Below are 18,660 nucleotides of genomic sequence, written 5' to 3' on the forward strand. Positions count from 1 at the left end.
TCAATGGTTTCTAAACCACGACCTTGCAGAGGCCATTGAGTGGTCTGGTGGACTCTTAGGTTTTACAGACATCCACAGGATCTCATGGAAAGGAAATGACAGGGCACAGAAGAAGGGTTGTAAGGTATTCCAGGATGTCTGAGCAGAGTTTGACCATCTCATCCTCTCTCCACGAGTTTGTGCGTGGGGCACAGCTTCGATCCTTGGAACATCATAAGCATTGCTGAGGCTTAGGTTAATGTCCCCTCAAAGAATGACCCCTCTGCAAGGGAGAGGAAGACAAGTGTAAGAAAGCCTATGCTTTCCCTTATTAATGATGAGATGGCCACCTTGCTCTGGACATCAAATGGCTGCTTGTTGATGGCATCTGAGTAATATTTGGTGGTGGGGGGGGGTTGATAGGGCATGTTGATTAGAGTCTTCGTTATAAGATTATTTGGCACAGATGAAACTGGTTTTCTTTTGTCTTATTGAAGTAGTGTGATAGTTTCCAATGAAAGCAAGGATTTGTGTTGCTAGCTTGCTTCTTCACTAGCGAAGATAGAATGGAATTGTTATTCCAGTGCAGGTAGTATTCGGGAAGTACAGTCCTGACTTTAGTTCTTTCTCCACGAAATACTGCTAGAGTGAATTACGGAAGAGGAAAATTTCCCTTTACATAAATCATGGAATAGTACTTAAGTGAAGTCTAAGAAACAAGCAAAATCCTAGCATGTGGCCATTCTACCTCCTTTCATATAAGAAGGAAAAAGGGGGGGGGGATTGTGAGTGCTTGTAACATCTATGATGTGAGCAATCACAGGGAGAGAGCAGGCAGCCTGTTTGAATAAAAAGTGACTCTTGGTCCTGAAAGGTATTCTAGGGAACTCTCCTACAAAGCACATTGTATTTAAATTGCAGGTGCTCGGTTCAGATTCTCACAGCTTGGTGTAACTGAAATGGCTAACCCATACTTCATGAAGGGAGGTGTTGTCAGGGAGCGGGCGGTGGTTGTGGTGTGGCAGTGAGGTTTGTTTTCTCGTGGTATCCGCTGAAGATCTCTGTTAGCGGAACCCCATTTCCCCTATTGTCTCACCAGTACGTTCTAAACGACAGCGCACGAATCAACCATAACAGCTAGACACAACCAGGTGTGGTCTGCTGTAGGCCGGTATCTGCTCTGGTAGTCTGGGAATGGAAGCCCGGTGCTCTGGGCTTCTTCTCAGCTGCGTCGCTGGCTTTTCAGGTGAGGTTTGATCTCAGCCATCGGTGGTATAAGTTTGTAGTGGCCACTGGAGATGATACGACTTCAAGTGATTCTTATCATAAATGCTTAGGGGGGGGGGGACCTGTTGGGGGTCATCTCTGGCACCAGGTTCCAGAGTTCATATTTACCATGTGGTCTGAGGTTTTGTAAGAATCTACTTTGTCATCAGAAATCAGCCCCCCCCCCCCTTTTAGACTTCAGGCTCTCCTGAGACTTTCAGCTCTGGGCTGGCTACGTCTAGTTTTGGGGGATCTAGAGGATCATTAGTAGCTATTTCTGAGAACAGGGAATTATGAAAATAGTTTTATCGACCTATAATTCACAAGCCATAGCGTTTCCCCATTGAAAGTGTATAGTTCATTGTCTTTAGTGTGTTTGGCTTGTGGAACCATCTGTCTCCATCCACTCACTCTCTTCCTTGCTGATACACATGCATCTACTTTCTATCTTTATGGATTTGTTTATCAGGGACGTCTCATGTGAATTGAATCATGATGTGTGTATTTTTTATGACTGGCTCCTTTGAGTGGGTGTAATGTTTTCAAGAGTCAACGGAGTGGGGGCGTGTGTCTGTATTTCATTTCATTTTATTGCCAAATAGTCAGATTCGCCTTTCGTCGTGGTTGTTTCTACTCAGCCGGCTACTATGAACACCACGGCTCGCACTTCATGGAGAAGTTGGTGGAGGTGTGTTTTTATTCCCCTTGAATCGATAAGTGGAAAGCATTGCAGAGTCACTTGATAGGTTTAACCTTTTAAAGGGCTGCAGTTTTCCAGGGCGGCTTGTTGCCACCTTCCCTTTAGCCGTGGATGAAATTCCAGTCCCTTCCCATCCTTGCCTAACACTTGTTATTGTCCATTTTTGCGTTAGCCATCCTTGTGGATACCAATGTGCTTTCCTCTACTTTCTAAAGGTGCAGATGATTTGCAGGTATTTTCTCCCACCCTCTGGCTTGCTTATTCCCGTGAGTGGTACAATTCGAACCTCACATTTTAAAAGTCTTGATGATGTCCTGTTAATTTTTCGTTTGTTCTTGGTTTATGGTGTCACGTCTTTAAAAAAAAAATTGCCTCATGAAAACCAAGAACACTTATGGCTTTGTTTTCTTCTAGGGGATCTTTAGTTTTCGATCTTATCCTTAGGTCAGTGATACATTCTGTGACTTAATTTTTATGTATGTGCAGTGCAGTGTGGGATTTCAGCCTCACTCTCTGACTTCTGGGATGTCCAGTTGTCCCAGAACTCCTTGTTCAAAAGGTGATTTCTTCTCCATTGAACTGTCATGGCTGTGAATAGAGTTCAGTGACCAAACACTTACCCAGCATGTCTGAGGCCTCTGAGGCCTTGAGTTCTATCCCACATTCGGGAGGGGAAAGGGGGGGGGCTGCAGTGAGAGAGTCAGTTAATGATCTGTCGTAGGGAGTCAGTTGACTGTATACTAGGGGTTTATTTCTGTGTCTGTTCTATCCAAATGTCTGTCTTTATATCAGAATCACACTCTATTGCCATAATTTTGTAGTGGGGTTTTGAAGCTGAGAAGTATGACTCTTCTTTGATTCCTTTCCCTGTGTCTACTCCATCTCTCTTGTCCTACTTTGTATACGAGTTTTACCATCAGCCTGTCAGTTTTCTTATAAAAGCTGAGATCTTGATAGACTCCGTGTTGATCCTGTGACTCAATAATATTGCCATCTCAAGATGGATAATAATCTAGTCCATGTGAGCAATGTCTTTTATTTAGATAGTTTAAATTTCCCTTCTACTGTTTATATGCAGATATGTGCAAGCATGTGTGTATGTATGTGTGTGTGTGCGCGCGCACGTGCATGTGCGTGCCCACATGTATATATAGTGGCTAAAGTACAACCTCAGTTCTTTAAAAGGTCTTTTTTTATTTTTTGCTTTTGAGACCTGGATACCTGACCAACCTGATGATTGCCAAGTAGGCCAGACTGGCGAGCTGGCGAGCTCCAGAAATCTACTTGTCTCTGCTTCCTTGGTGCTGGTGTCCTGCCACACCTGACATTTTTTATGTGGCTTCTGAGGACTGAACTCCAGTCTTTGAGCTTATGGAACAAGTACTTTCCTGACCGAGTTGTTTCCCTGGTGTCTCTTCCCACAGTTCTGTAGTTTCAGTCGACATTCATTTCTTCCTTTGTTAAATTTATCCTATCATTTTTTTTTGTTTCTGATGCCATTATAATGTTGACTTTTATTTCATTTAAAGAATTGCTAGCATTTAGAAATATAAAGCTCTATCTTTGTATATATCTTGTACCTTGTTGAACAAACTTATTCCTGATGGTTTTTTTTTTTAATGGGTTCTTGGTACATTTCTATCTTTAAGCTCATACTACATATATGAGATCTAGATACAAGGTCATATGTAAAGAGAGACATTTTACTTCTTTCTTTCTGGTTTGAATGGTACTTTACCCTCCTTTTCAATAGAGAATCTCTAGTCCAGCGTCAAACAAGAGTTAGAGAAGAGAACCTTTTTGTCCTGTTGCTGAGCCCAAGGCAGGGGACGGTAGCTTGACAGACTCTTCACAGGACACATGAGTGAGAGGTTACAGACTCAGCATGAGTGCCTTTATCAAAAGGTTCCTCACTATTCTTACTTTATGAGTGTCTGAGGGTCTCCATCCTAAAAATGTTGGGTTTTGTCAATGGCTTTTTCTTTCTCTATCAGGATGTCTGTGTGAACTTCGTTTTTCATTTTATTAGTCCAACATGTGGCATTAAGTTGGAATTGGGATATTAAGCTAACCTTGCCTTCCTGGGATAGATTCATTTGGGTATAGGATGCCGTCTTTTTTGCGTAATGCTAGATTAGGGTTGGCAGTGTTTCCTTGAGGATTGGGTTCTTTGTTTCTAAGCAGAGGCCAACTAGGCATGCCTTCAATTAAAGTGGTTCCTGTATTCTGTGGCCTTGTGCCCAGAGCAGGGCATGGTACACTGAACACAGGAAGTATTTGTTGGGTATATAAATGAATCAACAAATAATATTCTCAATGAAAAGTTTGATGACTTTAAGCCAGTGATTATATGAATGAAAGATATGAATTGGGTTTTTTTTATTCTCTTCTTTTTAACCTCAAGAATTGTGTTAGTCTCCATTGTGTGAAGGGTAGTGTCTTAATCTAATAACCATCTCTTCTTCATCTTTTTCAGCTTCACCCTATCTACATTGTACCATAGACCTGCTCTCAGTAATTCTGCCCAGCCTGTTAGGTAGAGAGGTCAGGGGATGCCTTGTCCCATTTTTAGGAGACAGGAGAACAAGTGAATGAAGTGTCTGGGGTCATGCTAGACAGTGGTAGAAACGCTGTCTACCTGTGTTTCTAAGTTTCCAGGTTTGATTGAAGTTCCTACTTCAGCTATTCTTCCTAACCAAATATAGGAAGAAACCACAAAAATAAAAAGTTTGTTTCTTTAATGAAAATAATGTGCACATGGTCAAAAGTCAACATGACCTGATGATTTAGTGTAAGAATGAGTTGAAGTTTCTTTTAGCCCCACCCCCGAGTCCTGCTTTCTAATTATAACCCATTATGAACACTGGTTTTTATTCCACAGTCTTTTTTTAAATGTATCTTTATCAAAACAAACAAGACTTATTGTACTTATTGCTATGTCCTTTGGATTTTTCATGCACTATGACTTGAAAATATGGCCATACTAATTTCTTTAATCTTGCAAACAAGTGATATTTTATTATAAAATTCCCTTTTAAAAGAAGCCTGTATTTTTATATTATGCTCATACTGTTATGTATTTTGGGGGGCTCTTTTTTTAAGATTTATTTTTTTGATTATATATGGAGTGTTCTGCCCGCATGTATGCCTGCACACCAGAAGAAGGCATCAGATCTCATTACAAATGGTTGTGAGCCACCATGTAGTTGCTGGAAATTGAACTCAGAACCTCTGAAAGAGCAGTCTGTGCTCTTAACCTCTGAGCCATCACGCCAGCCTATATTTTTGGGGGGTTCTTTTACTTACATGTACTATTTTGAGCAATGTTGAGCATCCTTACCTGAGTAGTTTGAATTATAGGTACCAGGAAAATCCACACAGGAGAATCTCTTGCTCAATGATTTTTTTCTTGTGTGTGTGTGTGTGTGTGTGTGTGTGTGTGTGTGTGTGTGTGTGTGTTTTATTTTGACAGCCTTTATCAAACTGTTCCTATTGAAGGCACCTCACTGTAGCCGCTCACTGTGAGAATTGCTTTTCTGACCTCTCTCACTGTACTGCCTATCCAATGGGTCTTTCCCCATATACTTAGTAAGAAATAGAAGTCACTCCTTCTGAATGGGACAGCCTGCAGACTTAATACATGGGATGGTAGCAGGAACTCAGGACTCATTCAGTCTCTGTGTAGATATTCATGTGCTGTGATGATATACAACTGAGCATGATCACAATGTTCTGCACAAAGAGTTTCTGACAGTTTTTTGTAAGTATCTGTGTGTGGGGGTGGGGGGTGGAAATGCTTCTCATTTTGATAGTAAAGTTGAGCATTTGAAAGTCTTTGTTTCTGGCTTGGCTATTTGTAGCCTTAGGATGGTTCTAAGGTTTCCTACAGATTTGAGTATGAAGGTGATTGATGAGCATTGTGGGCTTGTTTCATTTGTTTGTATCTGCCAATGACTATTTTGAACTGGAAGTTTATTTATAGTATTTTTATAGGACTATTTTATACTTCATGGAGTCAGATTGATTAATTCCTTTCTTCCTTTATGAATCAGGGCTCCCTAACAGAAGCCTTATTTTGCTATTTGATCTCTGTGATTTATTCTGACTTATGATGAAAAGATGTGGTCTTGTGACATTCTTAAGTATCTGTAAGGCTATCTCCCCCTCCACCCCTGAAAAACAACAAAAATACAGATAAGTTTTATCATGAGCAATTTGAAAGGGGAATCACGGAATTAAAATAAATATTTGTATCATATATGGAAAATCATGACAATAAGAAAAATAAGGACACAGGTGTTTTGTTTTGTTTGTTTTGGTTAGTTTGGGTTTAGTTTTTCGAGACAGGATTTCTTTGTGTAGCCCTGGCTGTCCTGGACCTCACTTTTTACACCAGACTGGCTTTGAACTCTCAGAGATCCACTTGCCTCTGCCTTCTGAGTGCTAGAATTAAAGGCACGCACGACCATGCCCAACTGAACAGGCATTAAAAAAATTTTTGCCCAGTATCTGAAATTACAGTCTCAGTATGGGCCAAGACCTGTTCTCAACACTGGAATTAGCTCACAACAACCATATGGGGCAACTAATTAGTGCTGTGTCTCATTTTATCAATGAGGAAGACTGAAACACAAAAGTTAAGTAACTGGTCTGGGATACTTACAAGAAGACACATAAGAGATCGGTTTCCATATGAAACTTTAGGCAATAAGTGGGGGAAAAAAGGTTGGGGGGCAGATGCCATTGATCACCTAAAGGATTGAGCCAAGGTTAAAATGAAGGATTGTCTTGTGATAATTTAAACGAGTCCATGCTATCAAGAGAGAAGTGCGAGAATATGTATTTAAAACCTTACAAGGTGCCTATGCTCAGACCTAGCAGTTATACTTGTAGCAGTATTTTCCAAAGAAATGCATTGCTCGCTAGAACAATCTATCGAGCTTCACATTGGAAGTAGCCTAGGAATCAAATGCTAAGAGATGTCTGGAACTGACTGAGGTACAGCCATGTTACAGAAAAGCCCTTTACGGCCTGGAGAGCTGGCACAGTGGGTAAAAGTGCCACCCAAAGTATGGGGACCTGAGTTTGATCCCTAGAACCAATGTAAAAGCCAGACCCACAATGGGAATGAGAGCACGCATGCGCGCGCGCGCACACACACACACACACATACAGAGTCACTTTTCAAGAGTCTAAAAGTAGTTTTTAAATGATGACCATCAGGATAAGTGTCAACATATGAAAAGTGGTTTTCAAGGTAATCTGATACTTCCTAGAGGTGTTGTGACCACCACGGCCTTTTCTCATTTAGACATGGCCAAAGCCAAGGTTTCCATATCTGCTGACCACATGGAATGTCACAGGAAATAGAGGTGTAAATTGACCCAGAGACTGTATTTACTTTTCTCCAAATGCATAGACTCCCAACTTGAAGCTTATAGGCACATTTTTCTCTTGTCCACCAGCTCACAAATAATAACATGGAGACTTACTAATTATGAAAGCTCGGCCTATAGCTTAGGCTTATTCCTTACTAGCACTTACAACTTAACCCATTTATTTTAATCTGCACTCTATCATGTGGCATTACCTCTCTTCCATCTTGCACCTCCTGTTTTTTCCTGTGCCTCTTTCCTTCTTCTTCCCAGAGTCCTCTCTGTCCTTGGAAGTCCCACCTAACCTCTTCCTAGCACTTGGCTGTTCTGCTTTTTATTACACCAATCACAGCAATATATTTTCACACACGGTATGCATATATCCCACAACAGAAGCTCAATGCTGTTTTCCTCTCACTGTTTTTTTCCTTGCGAATTTAATGGTGAGAACTGAGGTACAACAGGCCCTAATATCTTCCCTGAGGTTTAAACTTCTTCTTTCTCACTTTGTTTTTTAGTTTTTTCAAGACAGGGTATCACTATGTAACTCTGGCTGTCCTGGAACTCACTTTGTAGACCAGACTGGCCTCAAACTCACAGAGCTTCGCCTGCCTCTTACCCCTCCTCCCAAGTGCTGGGATTAAAGCCATGTGGCACTAAGCATGGTATTCCTTTGTCACTTTTAAAAATCAAAAATAGTCAGAAATTTGGTCATCACTTCCTCCACATTGGTCCATGGCTCATCAGATCTGGCCTTGGGTGACATCATAAATATTTACAGTATGAATTTATTTTATCTTCAATCTGAAACCGTGATAACCAACATACAAGTCCAGCTTTAACTTCTTCTTGCCTAATGCAGTAAGAAAGGAGATAAATTTATGTCGTTGGTGCTGTGGTTAAGTCTCTTTAATTCTAATAGAGGGAAAGAAATGCAACTTGCTTTCTGTCTTTGGAGTCCCTCAGTGTTAACAGACTAAAGGCTTGGCCTCTATTCTTAGGGGAAAAAAAAAGATTAATATTTACTAAAGACTCAACTGATGTAAAAGTGATATTGAGGTAAAAAATAGTCTTAAGAAAATAAACACATCCATTCCTCTTCCCATCCCCCATCTGAAGCAGAAGAACAAAAACAAATAACAGTGTGATCCAGAAGGGAACGGGCAGCTAACATTACTTACCAAAAGGTTGCTCTGCCCATTATCATTTATACTTATAAACTACCTTTCCATTTATTTTCATTTCAAGAGGTGGAATATTTTTTTTTCCCCTCTAATGCTTCTGGCAAGGCTAACACTGCAGTCCTTAATCCTAAGGAAATTTCGGTTGCCAGAGAAAGAACTGAGGTGCTGTTTTGCTAAAGAGCATCCTGGAGAGCTGTGCCGGTATGTGCTTGGTGGTAGATCCCTGCAAACCAGCTTGTTTTATAAGGGGATGTTAGAAGGGAGCAAAAAGCGGCCCTTTATCTAGCCAGCCAGTCCTGGACCAGTTGTTTGTAAGGTGTTATACTGAGCTGTGGGGAAGTGCCAAAAACCTACACCGACCTCACCTACCAGGTGCTTAATGGAGTGATTCAGAAATCAAAGTGGGAGAGCGAGGACAGCTCAGTGGATTGGGTACAGAAATCAGGTCCAGGGCCAGAGCAGTATCGACACAGGCAATAGGAACCACTGAAGCTTTCTTTGTCCAATCAGAGAAATTGTTACAGTGTTGCTTGGCTTGGGGTGGGATGCATGTGACTGCTGCCTGTTGTATAGGTCTCACAGGGACAGACCAACAGCAGCCTAGAATGATCCAGCAAGGCAGATGAGATGCTGAGATGCCTGATCTGAGGGGTAGCTGGAGAAATTGAAAGAGGATGTCACCTGAAAGGGTGGCTTCTTCTGCTCCACTTGTGGTATGCAGGGCCTGGTTGACAAGTTTGTTTGAATACTTCATGGACATCTCAAAGATAGCATCCCTAAACAGAAGGCTTGATTTTTGTACTCCAGCACTTCCCTGGATTTTCTGCGTTTCATTAAATCATACACCCAGCCATTCATAGTGTCCAAGTCTAGGAAAGCACATCCCCAGCCAGTCTCTTTCCTTCTGTCTCTACTGCCCAGCTAACTGCAGTCTATCTTTCTTCAGCAATCCGTTGGCTGCAGAACAGCTGAAGTAGACTTCAAAAAGCATACTTCCTGTCACTGCCCATCTCAAAACTGTCCTGTCTCGCTGTTGTACTTAGAACAAAATCGGGTCTTCTCCACCTGGCTCTCAAGCCTCCACACAATCCTACCTGATCTCTATTCCTTCATGTCTGACCTCCTCTCCCTTAGCCTTGCCTCTTGGCTGCCTTATGGTGCTGTTGTCTCGGACCTTTGTGAAGGCCAGAGCCTGGTTTGGTCCTCCCTGTGGACCTTTGCAGCCTTGGCCCCCACTGGAGACTCTCATCCCCTGGCTCCATCCCTTTCCAGACTAGCCCATCTGCACCCGTTCACGGTCTCCATGGCCATAGGTTCCCTCATTGCACTGAGCACTCAGCTGGTCCTGTTCTTGTTTATTTGCTCCACGCCTCCTTTTCTCAGAGCCTAAGCTCTCCAGGCCGAAGGACATTCTCTTCACGAGACAGTGTACCTACTTGTTCTTAGCTACATGCCTGACCAAAAAAAAATCTGTGTGGAGAAAATGTGGGGCTGTCTTGCCCAGGTCATGTGTTCCCAGAGCCATAGGGACTGGGAAGATAACTTGTGAGGCAGCTGAGAAACGCAGAGTGGCTTACACCCATTCTGCAGTATGGACCTCCGGCGTCTAACCAGCAGCACCCTTACATTGAGGCTTAACTTGATCACTCGGTTCCTCAGGTCTCCTGACCTCCCAGAGTGGAAACTGAAGATGTGGCTCTGCCTTCCTTCCTTGCCCTCATCTCGAGCTGTTTTCTCTTCTATCCTTGTGTTCTGTCCTCTTCCCAGCAAGCTTATTTGTACTTGTGATTAGCCCACGAGTCCATATAACTTAAGACAAAAGCCAATGACCGCCGAGCTTTAGTTACTTTTCCTCTCCTGGGTAACTTCTCTTTCCCTCTGGCCTTTTCATTTGCTATCTCCACGTCCAGTCCCCAGTTATGGAAACCTCTTATCACGACATCCAAACACATGGGGATTTCCTCCGGTTGGCTCTGCAGAGATTTGGTAGTGGGTCTTGGCCTCCTCCATTTGGAGTGGATTTCATGTAATCTTGATGCCCAGCTGTTGCTTCTGAGATCTCTTGGCACCGAGCCCTCCAGGTCCTTCCCCTTCCTTCCTGGGCTGATTCTCTTCGATGGCTGGATCCCATGTCACCTCCCCCACATCTTCTTCCTGGATCTAGTCCTTTGTTTTGGCTGAGCTCACAAGGCAACATCTTGAGGAAGGCTCCTGGGACCTATATTTTTGGGGGTTCTTGTATTAGAAAATGCCTTTCCTTTGGCTTCCTCCGTGGTTGATAGCTTGGCTGGGACTTTAGGTATTGAGACAGAAACTTGCTGCCGTCAGCAGAAACGCCAGCCATCACTTACAGTCAACTGCGATCATCGTTTTCCCCTCATGTAGAGAGACTTATTTTTCTTCTTAGCAGATGCTGCTTGAACTTATTTCGAAAGGACTTTTTGGACGGTTGTCATACGAAATCTCAACTCTGACCTGGCTTATTGCAATGGCCTTAAAAAACAACTTATGAAAGTTTAAAAGTCTTATGGATAAGTAGAATAATTTAATAAATATGTTTACTGTGCTGACATTTAAGATTCTTTTTTAAACTCTGTGTAGGTTTATTGTAATTCCCATGCACTTTGGGTTGTTTTTTTTTTTTTTTAATTTTATTTTTAGGGTACCATTGACTTTTCAGAGGCCAGGTCCTGATGGCAGAGTCGGTGTGTTACACCCTGAGGGGTGACATTTCATAAACTCGCCCAAGCATGAGATCCCCTACCGTGCTCCGTAGAAATGCTGGTTTCTAGACTTCAGATTTTAGACCAGCAAAATTAGAGTCTTCCGGGGAGGAATCTCAGTGTGAGATTTCAATAAGCCTTCTGGGGACTTAAAGGGAGGCACAGCCTCTGGAGAGTAAATTCTAGATAAGAACACCTGGAAGGTGGCTTCAAGTAAAACTTCTCTTCCCTGGCGGTCTCTGTGTGTGCCTTTACGGAAGGCGCAAGGGACAACGTCTAGTTTAGAGACGGTTATTCTTTATCCAGTGTCCTATTGAAACTGGTCATTAATCTGTACTATTCATGACCAAATATTCCCACTTGCAGGGACAGTTTTGGGGGTTCTGGCAATAACCTTGTTGCCAAAACCCTTTTCGTTCTTCTATACATTTTGTTAAAATTACAAGTAGCCGGGCAGTTTGTTTCCTATAACAACCAAGTGGAACGATGTTACATTTAAAGGTAGGGTGGCCACAACTCCTCATGAAAAGCTCCAGCATAAGTTGTCGCCAGCTCAGGAAGAGAGTCCCGGGAACTCCACCTGAGCTGCTGCTTCGAGTCAACCTCTTACCAAGGGAACCACAGCAGGAAGCAGGACACAGGATGAAAACAGGTGTTTAGTAACGGGTGGGAGGCACTGCAAAGGAAGAGATTTAGTAAAATCCATTTCTAAGAGGCTGAGCCCTTTGCCCTGTCAGAAATGTGGGCAGCGTTTTCTGAAAACTCCAGGAGGCAGCAATCATCTATTTAAAAGTTCTTTTCATATGTTCCTTTTTGGACAATGTTTGGCATTTTTATTTTCTGTACTTCAAGGGTCTTTCTTTTCAATTCTGTACTTATTTACAGCGCGCTGACCAGCATGAAGTAAATTCCGTTCAGTCTTAATCAGGGCTCTTAAGAGCTTTTTCTAAAGAATTTTTCAGCTTCCCAGGAGAAGGCCACTCCTGTAGTTTAAATTGTTCCCGGGCGGGGGGGATAGGGAAGGGGGTGCAACCCTGCTTGGGACCACCTTTTTGGTATGACTTAGGTCCAACAACAGTGGACAGTTGACAGGGAACAGCCATATGGCCTGGGTTAGGATTGCTGTTCCTGATTCCATCTATTCAGGGACTTTGTGCTTTTCAAAATGTCTTCTGCCCCTGGGAAGCTGACTTGTGCTGACCTGCCAGAGTGTTTATGGAAGAGCTGGGTGAGGGCGGAAAGTTGGAATAAACCAGAACAAGTTAACTGAGCCCAGGCCCTGTGTTCCTGTTGGCCTGACGGAGCTGTGCTTCATTTTCCTAAGGCTTCTAAGGAAGGATTGTATACATATGTACATGGCTAGTGTTCTGTTCCTTGGAAAATATTTGACTGCCAGTTTTTAAAAGCAAACATGAAAAAAAAAAGTAAAATCAAACATGAGATTTTTTTTTGAAAGAATTTAGAACTGTATACTTTTAAAAACTGAATCCCCTTCAGACGTCCAACCACGAAATGTCAGAATACATGTATACCTCATTACACAAACAAAGATGTTGTAGCTTATAAAGCTGTTTACAGTGTTCACAGAAGAGGCCTTTTTTTTTTTTTTTTTTTTTTGGTTTTTTCGAGACAGGGTTTCTCTGTGTAGCTTTGCGCCTTTCCTGGAACTCACTTGGTAGCCCAGGCTGGCCTCGAACTCACAGAGATCCACCTGGCTCTGCCTCCCGAGTGCTGGGATTAAAGGCGTGCGCCACCACCGCCCGGCTGAGAAGAGGCCTTTTAAAAGCCCCTCTTGGCCCTTCTTTTGAGAGAGCCGAGGAAGAGGTGAGGTTGGAAGCTGTGTGACATTTTTGGTCTACCATCAACATGTTAATAAATAACCCTGCAGATAATAATAAGTATCTGTATGTCTAGTATGGTTGCCTTGAAAAAAAAAAAAAAAAAACTACCGCAGCCTCAGTGGTTTCAACAACAGAAAATTATTTTTTCTCATCATTTTAGACATCTGAAGTCCAAGACCCCAAGGTGTCAACAGAATTGGTTTGTACTGAGGGTCTCCCACCTTGGGCTTGTAAGTGGCAGCCCTGCCTCTGTGCCCTCCCATGGCCAGGCCCATGCTCACAGTTCTCTCTAAACATGCTCTTCTCAGGATGTCAGTCATACCGGATGATCTCCTTTGATCCCGACTCCCCTTTTACATGCCCTTGTTGAAAACCAACCCAGTCTGAGGCGCCGGGAGGTAGGGCTTAAGGGTAGGGGGATTTGAAGGGAGATACAGTTCAGCCCATGACAATTCCCTGAACCTATGGGTGCAGCTATGCTCAGTGGCGATGTCCCGCCAAGACATTAGGTCTGTTAACTTAGTCCTAGTTTCCTTAATTTCGGTAAGAGAATTATTACATTTGTGTGTGTGTGTGTGTGTGTGTGTGTGTGTGTGTGAGAGAGAGAGAGAGAGAGAGAGAGAGAGAGAGAGAGAGAGAGAGAGAGAGAGAGAGAGAACATGCACACATGTACTGCAGAACACAAGTAGAGGTCAGAGGACAGCTTGCAGGACTCAGTTTTCTTCCACCGTGTGGGTCCTGAGGATCATCTTGGAGACCGAACTGAGGTCGTCAGGCTTGGTAGCCGGTGCCTTTATCCACTGAGCCACTCAGCAGCCTCGCTTCCTTCATTTCACTCCTTGAGATCTATAACCTCTTCCCTCCTAACCCCTCAATAGGTCAGATGTTGCAGAATACTTGTACACTGTGTGAAGGTGTGTTGCTGTGATTGGTATAATAAAAATCTGAACAGCCAATAGCTAGGCAGGACAGAATAGGTGGGACTTCCGGGCAGTGAGAGGAAGAGGAAGAGAGGATAGAGGCTCTGGACACAGAGGAAGCAGGGCATGCCGGAGAGGTAAAAGCCCCTGGGCCCTGAGGCACATAGATTAATATAAATGAGTTAATTTAAGTTAGAAGAGCTAGTTAGAAATGAGCCTAAGCTAGAGCTGAGCTTTCATAATTAATAAGAAGTCTTGTGTCATTATTTGAAAACTGGCTGGACAGAGAAAGACGTGCTATAGTTAGACACTCTGTAGACATGAATTATGTTAAGAAGATGCATTGAAGGTGACTCTCAGCAGTGCAGATCGGCTAGTGTCACTCAGGAAAACAAGTTTAAGATGTAAGGGGTCAAATTAGATGCCGACACATGTGGTCATCACATGCCAGCTGTAATTAGGTTAAGAAATAATGACCAATATATTTTACTGGAACATTAAATTGATTGAGTAGTGCCTTGAAGAAAACCAGAACTACTTAACAGTATCCTGGTTTCCAATCCCTGTGTGGTCAGTAACCATATATGTACCACCTGACTGGTTTTCCCATCTTCTTCAAGCACTGAACGTGAAGCATTTAGAGTAAGCATAAGCATGTTCCCAAATGTCCTTATGTATTCATTTTTCCTCCTCTGTAATTTTCTTCTTCTATATATCCTCATTGTTGTCGGTGTTTGTGATACCCAGCAGAGTGTCTTCACAAAGGCCTCCTAAAATGAAAAGAAAGAAAGAGAATAGGGATGCTAGAGAAAGATGTTTAAACACCTGTCAGAGTAAAGACAAGCCAAGAATACTCTTTCCATAAGATGTAGCGGCCTCTTTGAAAGCAGGCTGGTAATTCTAAGAAGCTTCATGTGTGATTGACTGCACCGGAATTCTGGCCACACACATTGTGTTCTCGGGTTTGTTGAGTAGTGCTAGGATCAAACTCAGGGCCTTGAACATGCTAAGCAAACATTCTGTCACTGAGGCTCATCTGTGATCTCTGGCCCTCCACATTGTAGAACACTGAGTAGGTGTTTCACAATGGTATCTCGCCTCTACTTAATTTCACAGAAATGCTCAACTGAATAGTGTAGATGTTCTACTCATGCCATTACAGAAGTGGAAATAGTGTTTGGAAAGAGCATCCAACTCTGAAAGATTGGAAATTCACTTAAAATAGGTCCTGTCCTCCAAGCTGTTTAAGAACAGTGGTAAGATTGGATGCATCGCTGCTCTTCCTTCCTCTTGTAAGAGCTTTCAAGAATCTCAAGTGACTTCATTTTATTTTTATTTTGTGATGTGGTGTGTGTGTGTGTGTGTGTGTGTGTGTGTGCATGTGATTGTGTCTGTAGGTCAGAGGGCTACCTCAGGTGGTGGTCCTTCTTTTCTGTTGCTTGCTGCTACGTACGTACGTACACTAGGCTAGCTGGCCTATGGGCTACCGGAATTCTCCGTCTCCACCTCTCATCTCCCATTGGAGTATTGGGAATACACACATATGCTGGGTACCATGTCCAGCTCTCTGTGGGTGCTGAGCATTCAAGCTCAGGTCCTTATGCTTGGAAGGCAACTGCTTTTGTCCCAGAGCCATCTTCCCAGCCCAAATGATTTAATTGGATAGGCATCTCTTAAACCAGGAATTTCCTGGAAGTAAATTAGACCTTAAGATGGCTGAGATACAAAGCGCTCCCCAGAACTCCATGCAGTATCCAATTATCTTGGGTCCTGACTTGAGTCTATGTACTGGTGAGGGTGAGCATCAGAGTGGAGATGTACAGAAACTCTTACCGGAGCATCCCTGCTTGTTAATTGGATCTCTGTTGATTTGGCCCTTTTAAGGCTCTTTGCAGATTAGAATGTGCTGAGCACTCAATCTGAGGAAGGTTAGAAGTCACAGAACATTGGTGTTCTTCCAAGTAAGAACACTTGGCTCCAAGACTCCTTTTCAGATTCAAATCTTAGCATCCCAAAGCTTGCAGACTAAGTCCTACTATATACGGTAGAGAGAATTGAAATCTTAATAATTGCTTGTGGGTTTACAGTGCTGACACAAACTTCTTTTTATTGCTGGGTACTCCAGTCCTAGGAACAGAGGGAAGGAAGCGTTCCAGAATCGTGTTGGATCTTAGAAAGTGAAGGGTACAGAATTAACCAAAGCTGCATCAATGATGGTTTCTTAGCCGGACTGGTCGATAAGCATTCCTGTAATCAAGAGTCCTTCCAGACGTAGTTCTGTATGTTGGCCTTACAGGTGGCCGAGAAGTGTCTGAAGTTAATGGAATCATGAAACAAAATGGAACTCCCCCCCCCTTTAGATTTTGACATTAGATGTGCTTGGAAACAGAGTAAAATGCAGCCTCCTGTGTTCGGCAGCTGTTGATAAAGTACACGCTTTTCAGAAAACCCAAAGCAAAGACAGCTGCTGTCATACTGGATGTAAACAGTTCCTGATTGGCTTTTCAGCAGGGTTCATGAAGTGCTCTGCTCACGGAGTGAGCAACCAGTCTTTTGAACAGAGTCACTATTATTTTGCTTTTTTTCTTAAATATATTTTTCCCCCAGCCACGAGCATAACAATAAATTTAACAACTTCCCAGCTGGTGGGAAACAGAGCCAACTCTCACTTCTGTAGGTGATGTCAGCCTTCTCGTGTGGCTCCTTTCTTTAATTGAGGGCATTTATTTCCTGTGTGTGATAGCTGGTCTCCTCAGCTCACAGCAGTTGTCTTGAGCACACTGGGGGATACAGGGATCTATTTGGATGGGTGTATGGGACTCTGTTTTATAGTGTGTTTTTGGTTTCCTGGAGACTTCTACAAGAGAACAAAAAACAAATATCTTTCAAAGAAATTCCACTACCCCGAATATTCTGGGCCATAACCCACACTCTACTTTTATTCCCTCAAACTTTTCCTTGGCCTCAGTTCTGTTCGTTCACATTTATTATTTCTGTGAACTCCAGCCGTAGCAAGACTCCAAGAGGTTGTATTACTTGCCTAGGGTTAGCAGTTAGGAAATGAAAGATCAGATTATTCAATTTAAATCTTTCTGGGCCTGGAATCCCATGTTTTTCCTCTGAAGTACTCAGGTCTGTGTTTGTACCAAGAGCAATCATCTCTTGGTTTTTAAGCATACAAAGTCATACTGGGGTGCCAAATAGCTAAAGGATTAAGGAAGGCAGACCACTTTCTGACTTCTTTGGAAGCTCGAGTTCAGAGCTACGTGGCAGCAGGCTGACTTTCATGATAGGAGTGGTGGTGAGTTCTGCTGAGATTGTGTCAAAAAGGCAGTGTGGTTGTTAGTCTAAAAGAATAACTTTGAGCGTGTTACAGGATATCATCAGCTGTTCACCGCAGCCCTGAAACGGCTTTGCCATGGAGATCTACTAGCTTCACACCTACTCGGTGACTTCAAAATCAAGTATTGACTTGAACCATCCACAATAATCAGAAAATGAAATTTTAATTCTAGGTTAAACTACCATTTACAGTTTTGTGTTTGGTTTCTTGGTTGTCTAGGAGATTCAGAGTCTCATGTGTGATGCCTAATAAAGAAGAGAGACAAAAGCAAGTTAGATTCCATTCCCATTTAGACGGATACTTTGCCTTTGTGTTGATTTTTTTTTTAAGGTCGTAAACTTATTTTTTTTTAGAATTTCATGCATGAGTACTGTATTTACATAATTTCCCCCCCCTCCCCACTCGAACTCTTTCTAGTTTCTTTATCATGGAGATACTTTCCTTCCTGACTTCCCCAGTTAGAAGAAAAAAGGTAAACTAGGAGAAGCTGAGCTGTTTCAAAGCTGTGTTTAGAAAAGCTTGGAATTGTCAATGGGGGCGGCTGTGAATTTGCTCTTGAAGAAACTGTTTGCCAATCATCACGAGGGGGAGGTAGAGATTTCTTAATATAAATTCTTCCGGATGTTTTCCAGTTACTTACCTTTGATGAAGTGTTTCCGAATTCCTTCATAAGCAACAATTAAGCATTTGTTCACCTGAAGAAATGTGTCAGCCAAGTCTGGACCATTCTTAAGAGCATTTCTCATCCTTCTGCTGTCTTTGATGGTTTTCCAATTTCAGACATTAGTGTTTGTTATATTATCTTTCAAAATATTTTCAATTCTACAGGAACGCACTGTTGGAAATAATTTCCTCTGAGTGAAAAACCTGAAGATCTGCTAAAATAAATCATGACCTAGTTAGGTCAGGCCCTGGGAATTATTTGCCATATTTTCCCCCTGGCTTAGATATTCATTTATAAACATTAACCAGAACTTTCTGTGGCATAGGTACAGTATGGAGGACCAGGAAAGACATATTTGGTTCCTGACCTGATAGGATTTTTAATTTAGATGGTAAGGATACATATTTTTTTTTTCTTCATCAAGAGGTAGTCTTGGGCTGGGGAGATGGCTCAGACAGTAAAGTGCTCGTTTTGCCAGCATGAGGATCTGAGTTCAAACCCCAGAACCCATGTAACAAAAAGCCAGCAGTGGTGGCACCCACTTGTAATTCAGTGTGGGGAAGTGGAGATGAGCGGATCCCTGGGTGCCATTGGCCATATGAGCCTTGCCTCATTGGTGAGCCCCAGAGTAGGAGATTCAGTCTTCAAAAATAAAGTGGATTGAT

At 42.6% G+C, this 18,660-nt stretch overlaps 1 protein-coding gene across 13 annotated transcripts in view; it reads left to right on the forward strand.

The window, feature by feature from the left end:
• Positions 1–18,660, forward strand: part of Phactr2 (phosphatase and actin regulator 2) — a 270,721-nt gene that overhangs the window by 148,285 nt on the left and 103,776 nt on the right. The window contains exon 1 of one of the 13 annotated variants that reach the window (XM_076552734.1): positions 1,159–1,225. The exons of the other annotated variants lie outside the window; for them this stretch is intronic. Within the exon in view, the coding sequence (XP_076408849.1) occupies positions 1,174–1,225 (52 nt within the window). The 5' untranslated portion in view covers positions 1,159–1,173. Of the gene's footprint in view, positions 1–1,158; positions 1,226–18,660 lie in introns of those variants that run through there. 13 annotated transcript variants of the gene reach the window in all.

The sequence above is a fragment of the Peromyscus maniculatus genome, chromosome 16, assembly GCF_049852395.1.
Source record: "Peromyscus maniculatus bairdii isolate BWxNUB_F1_BW_parent chromosome 16, HU_Pman_BW_mat_3.1, whole genome shotgun sequence".
Lineage (NCBI taxonomy): Eukaryota > Metazoa > Chordata > Mammalia > Rodentia > Cricetidae > Peromyscus > Peromyscus maniculatus.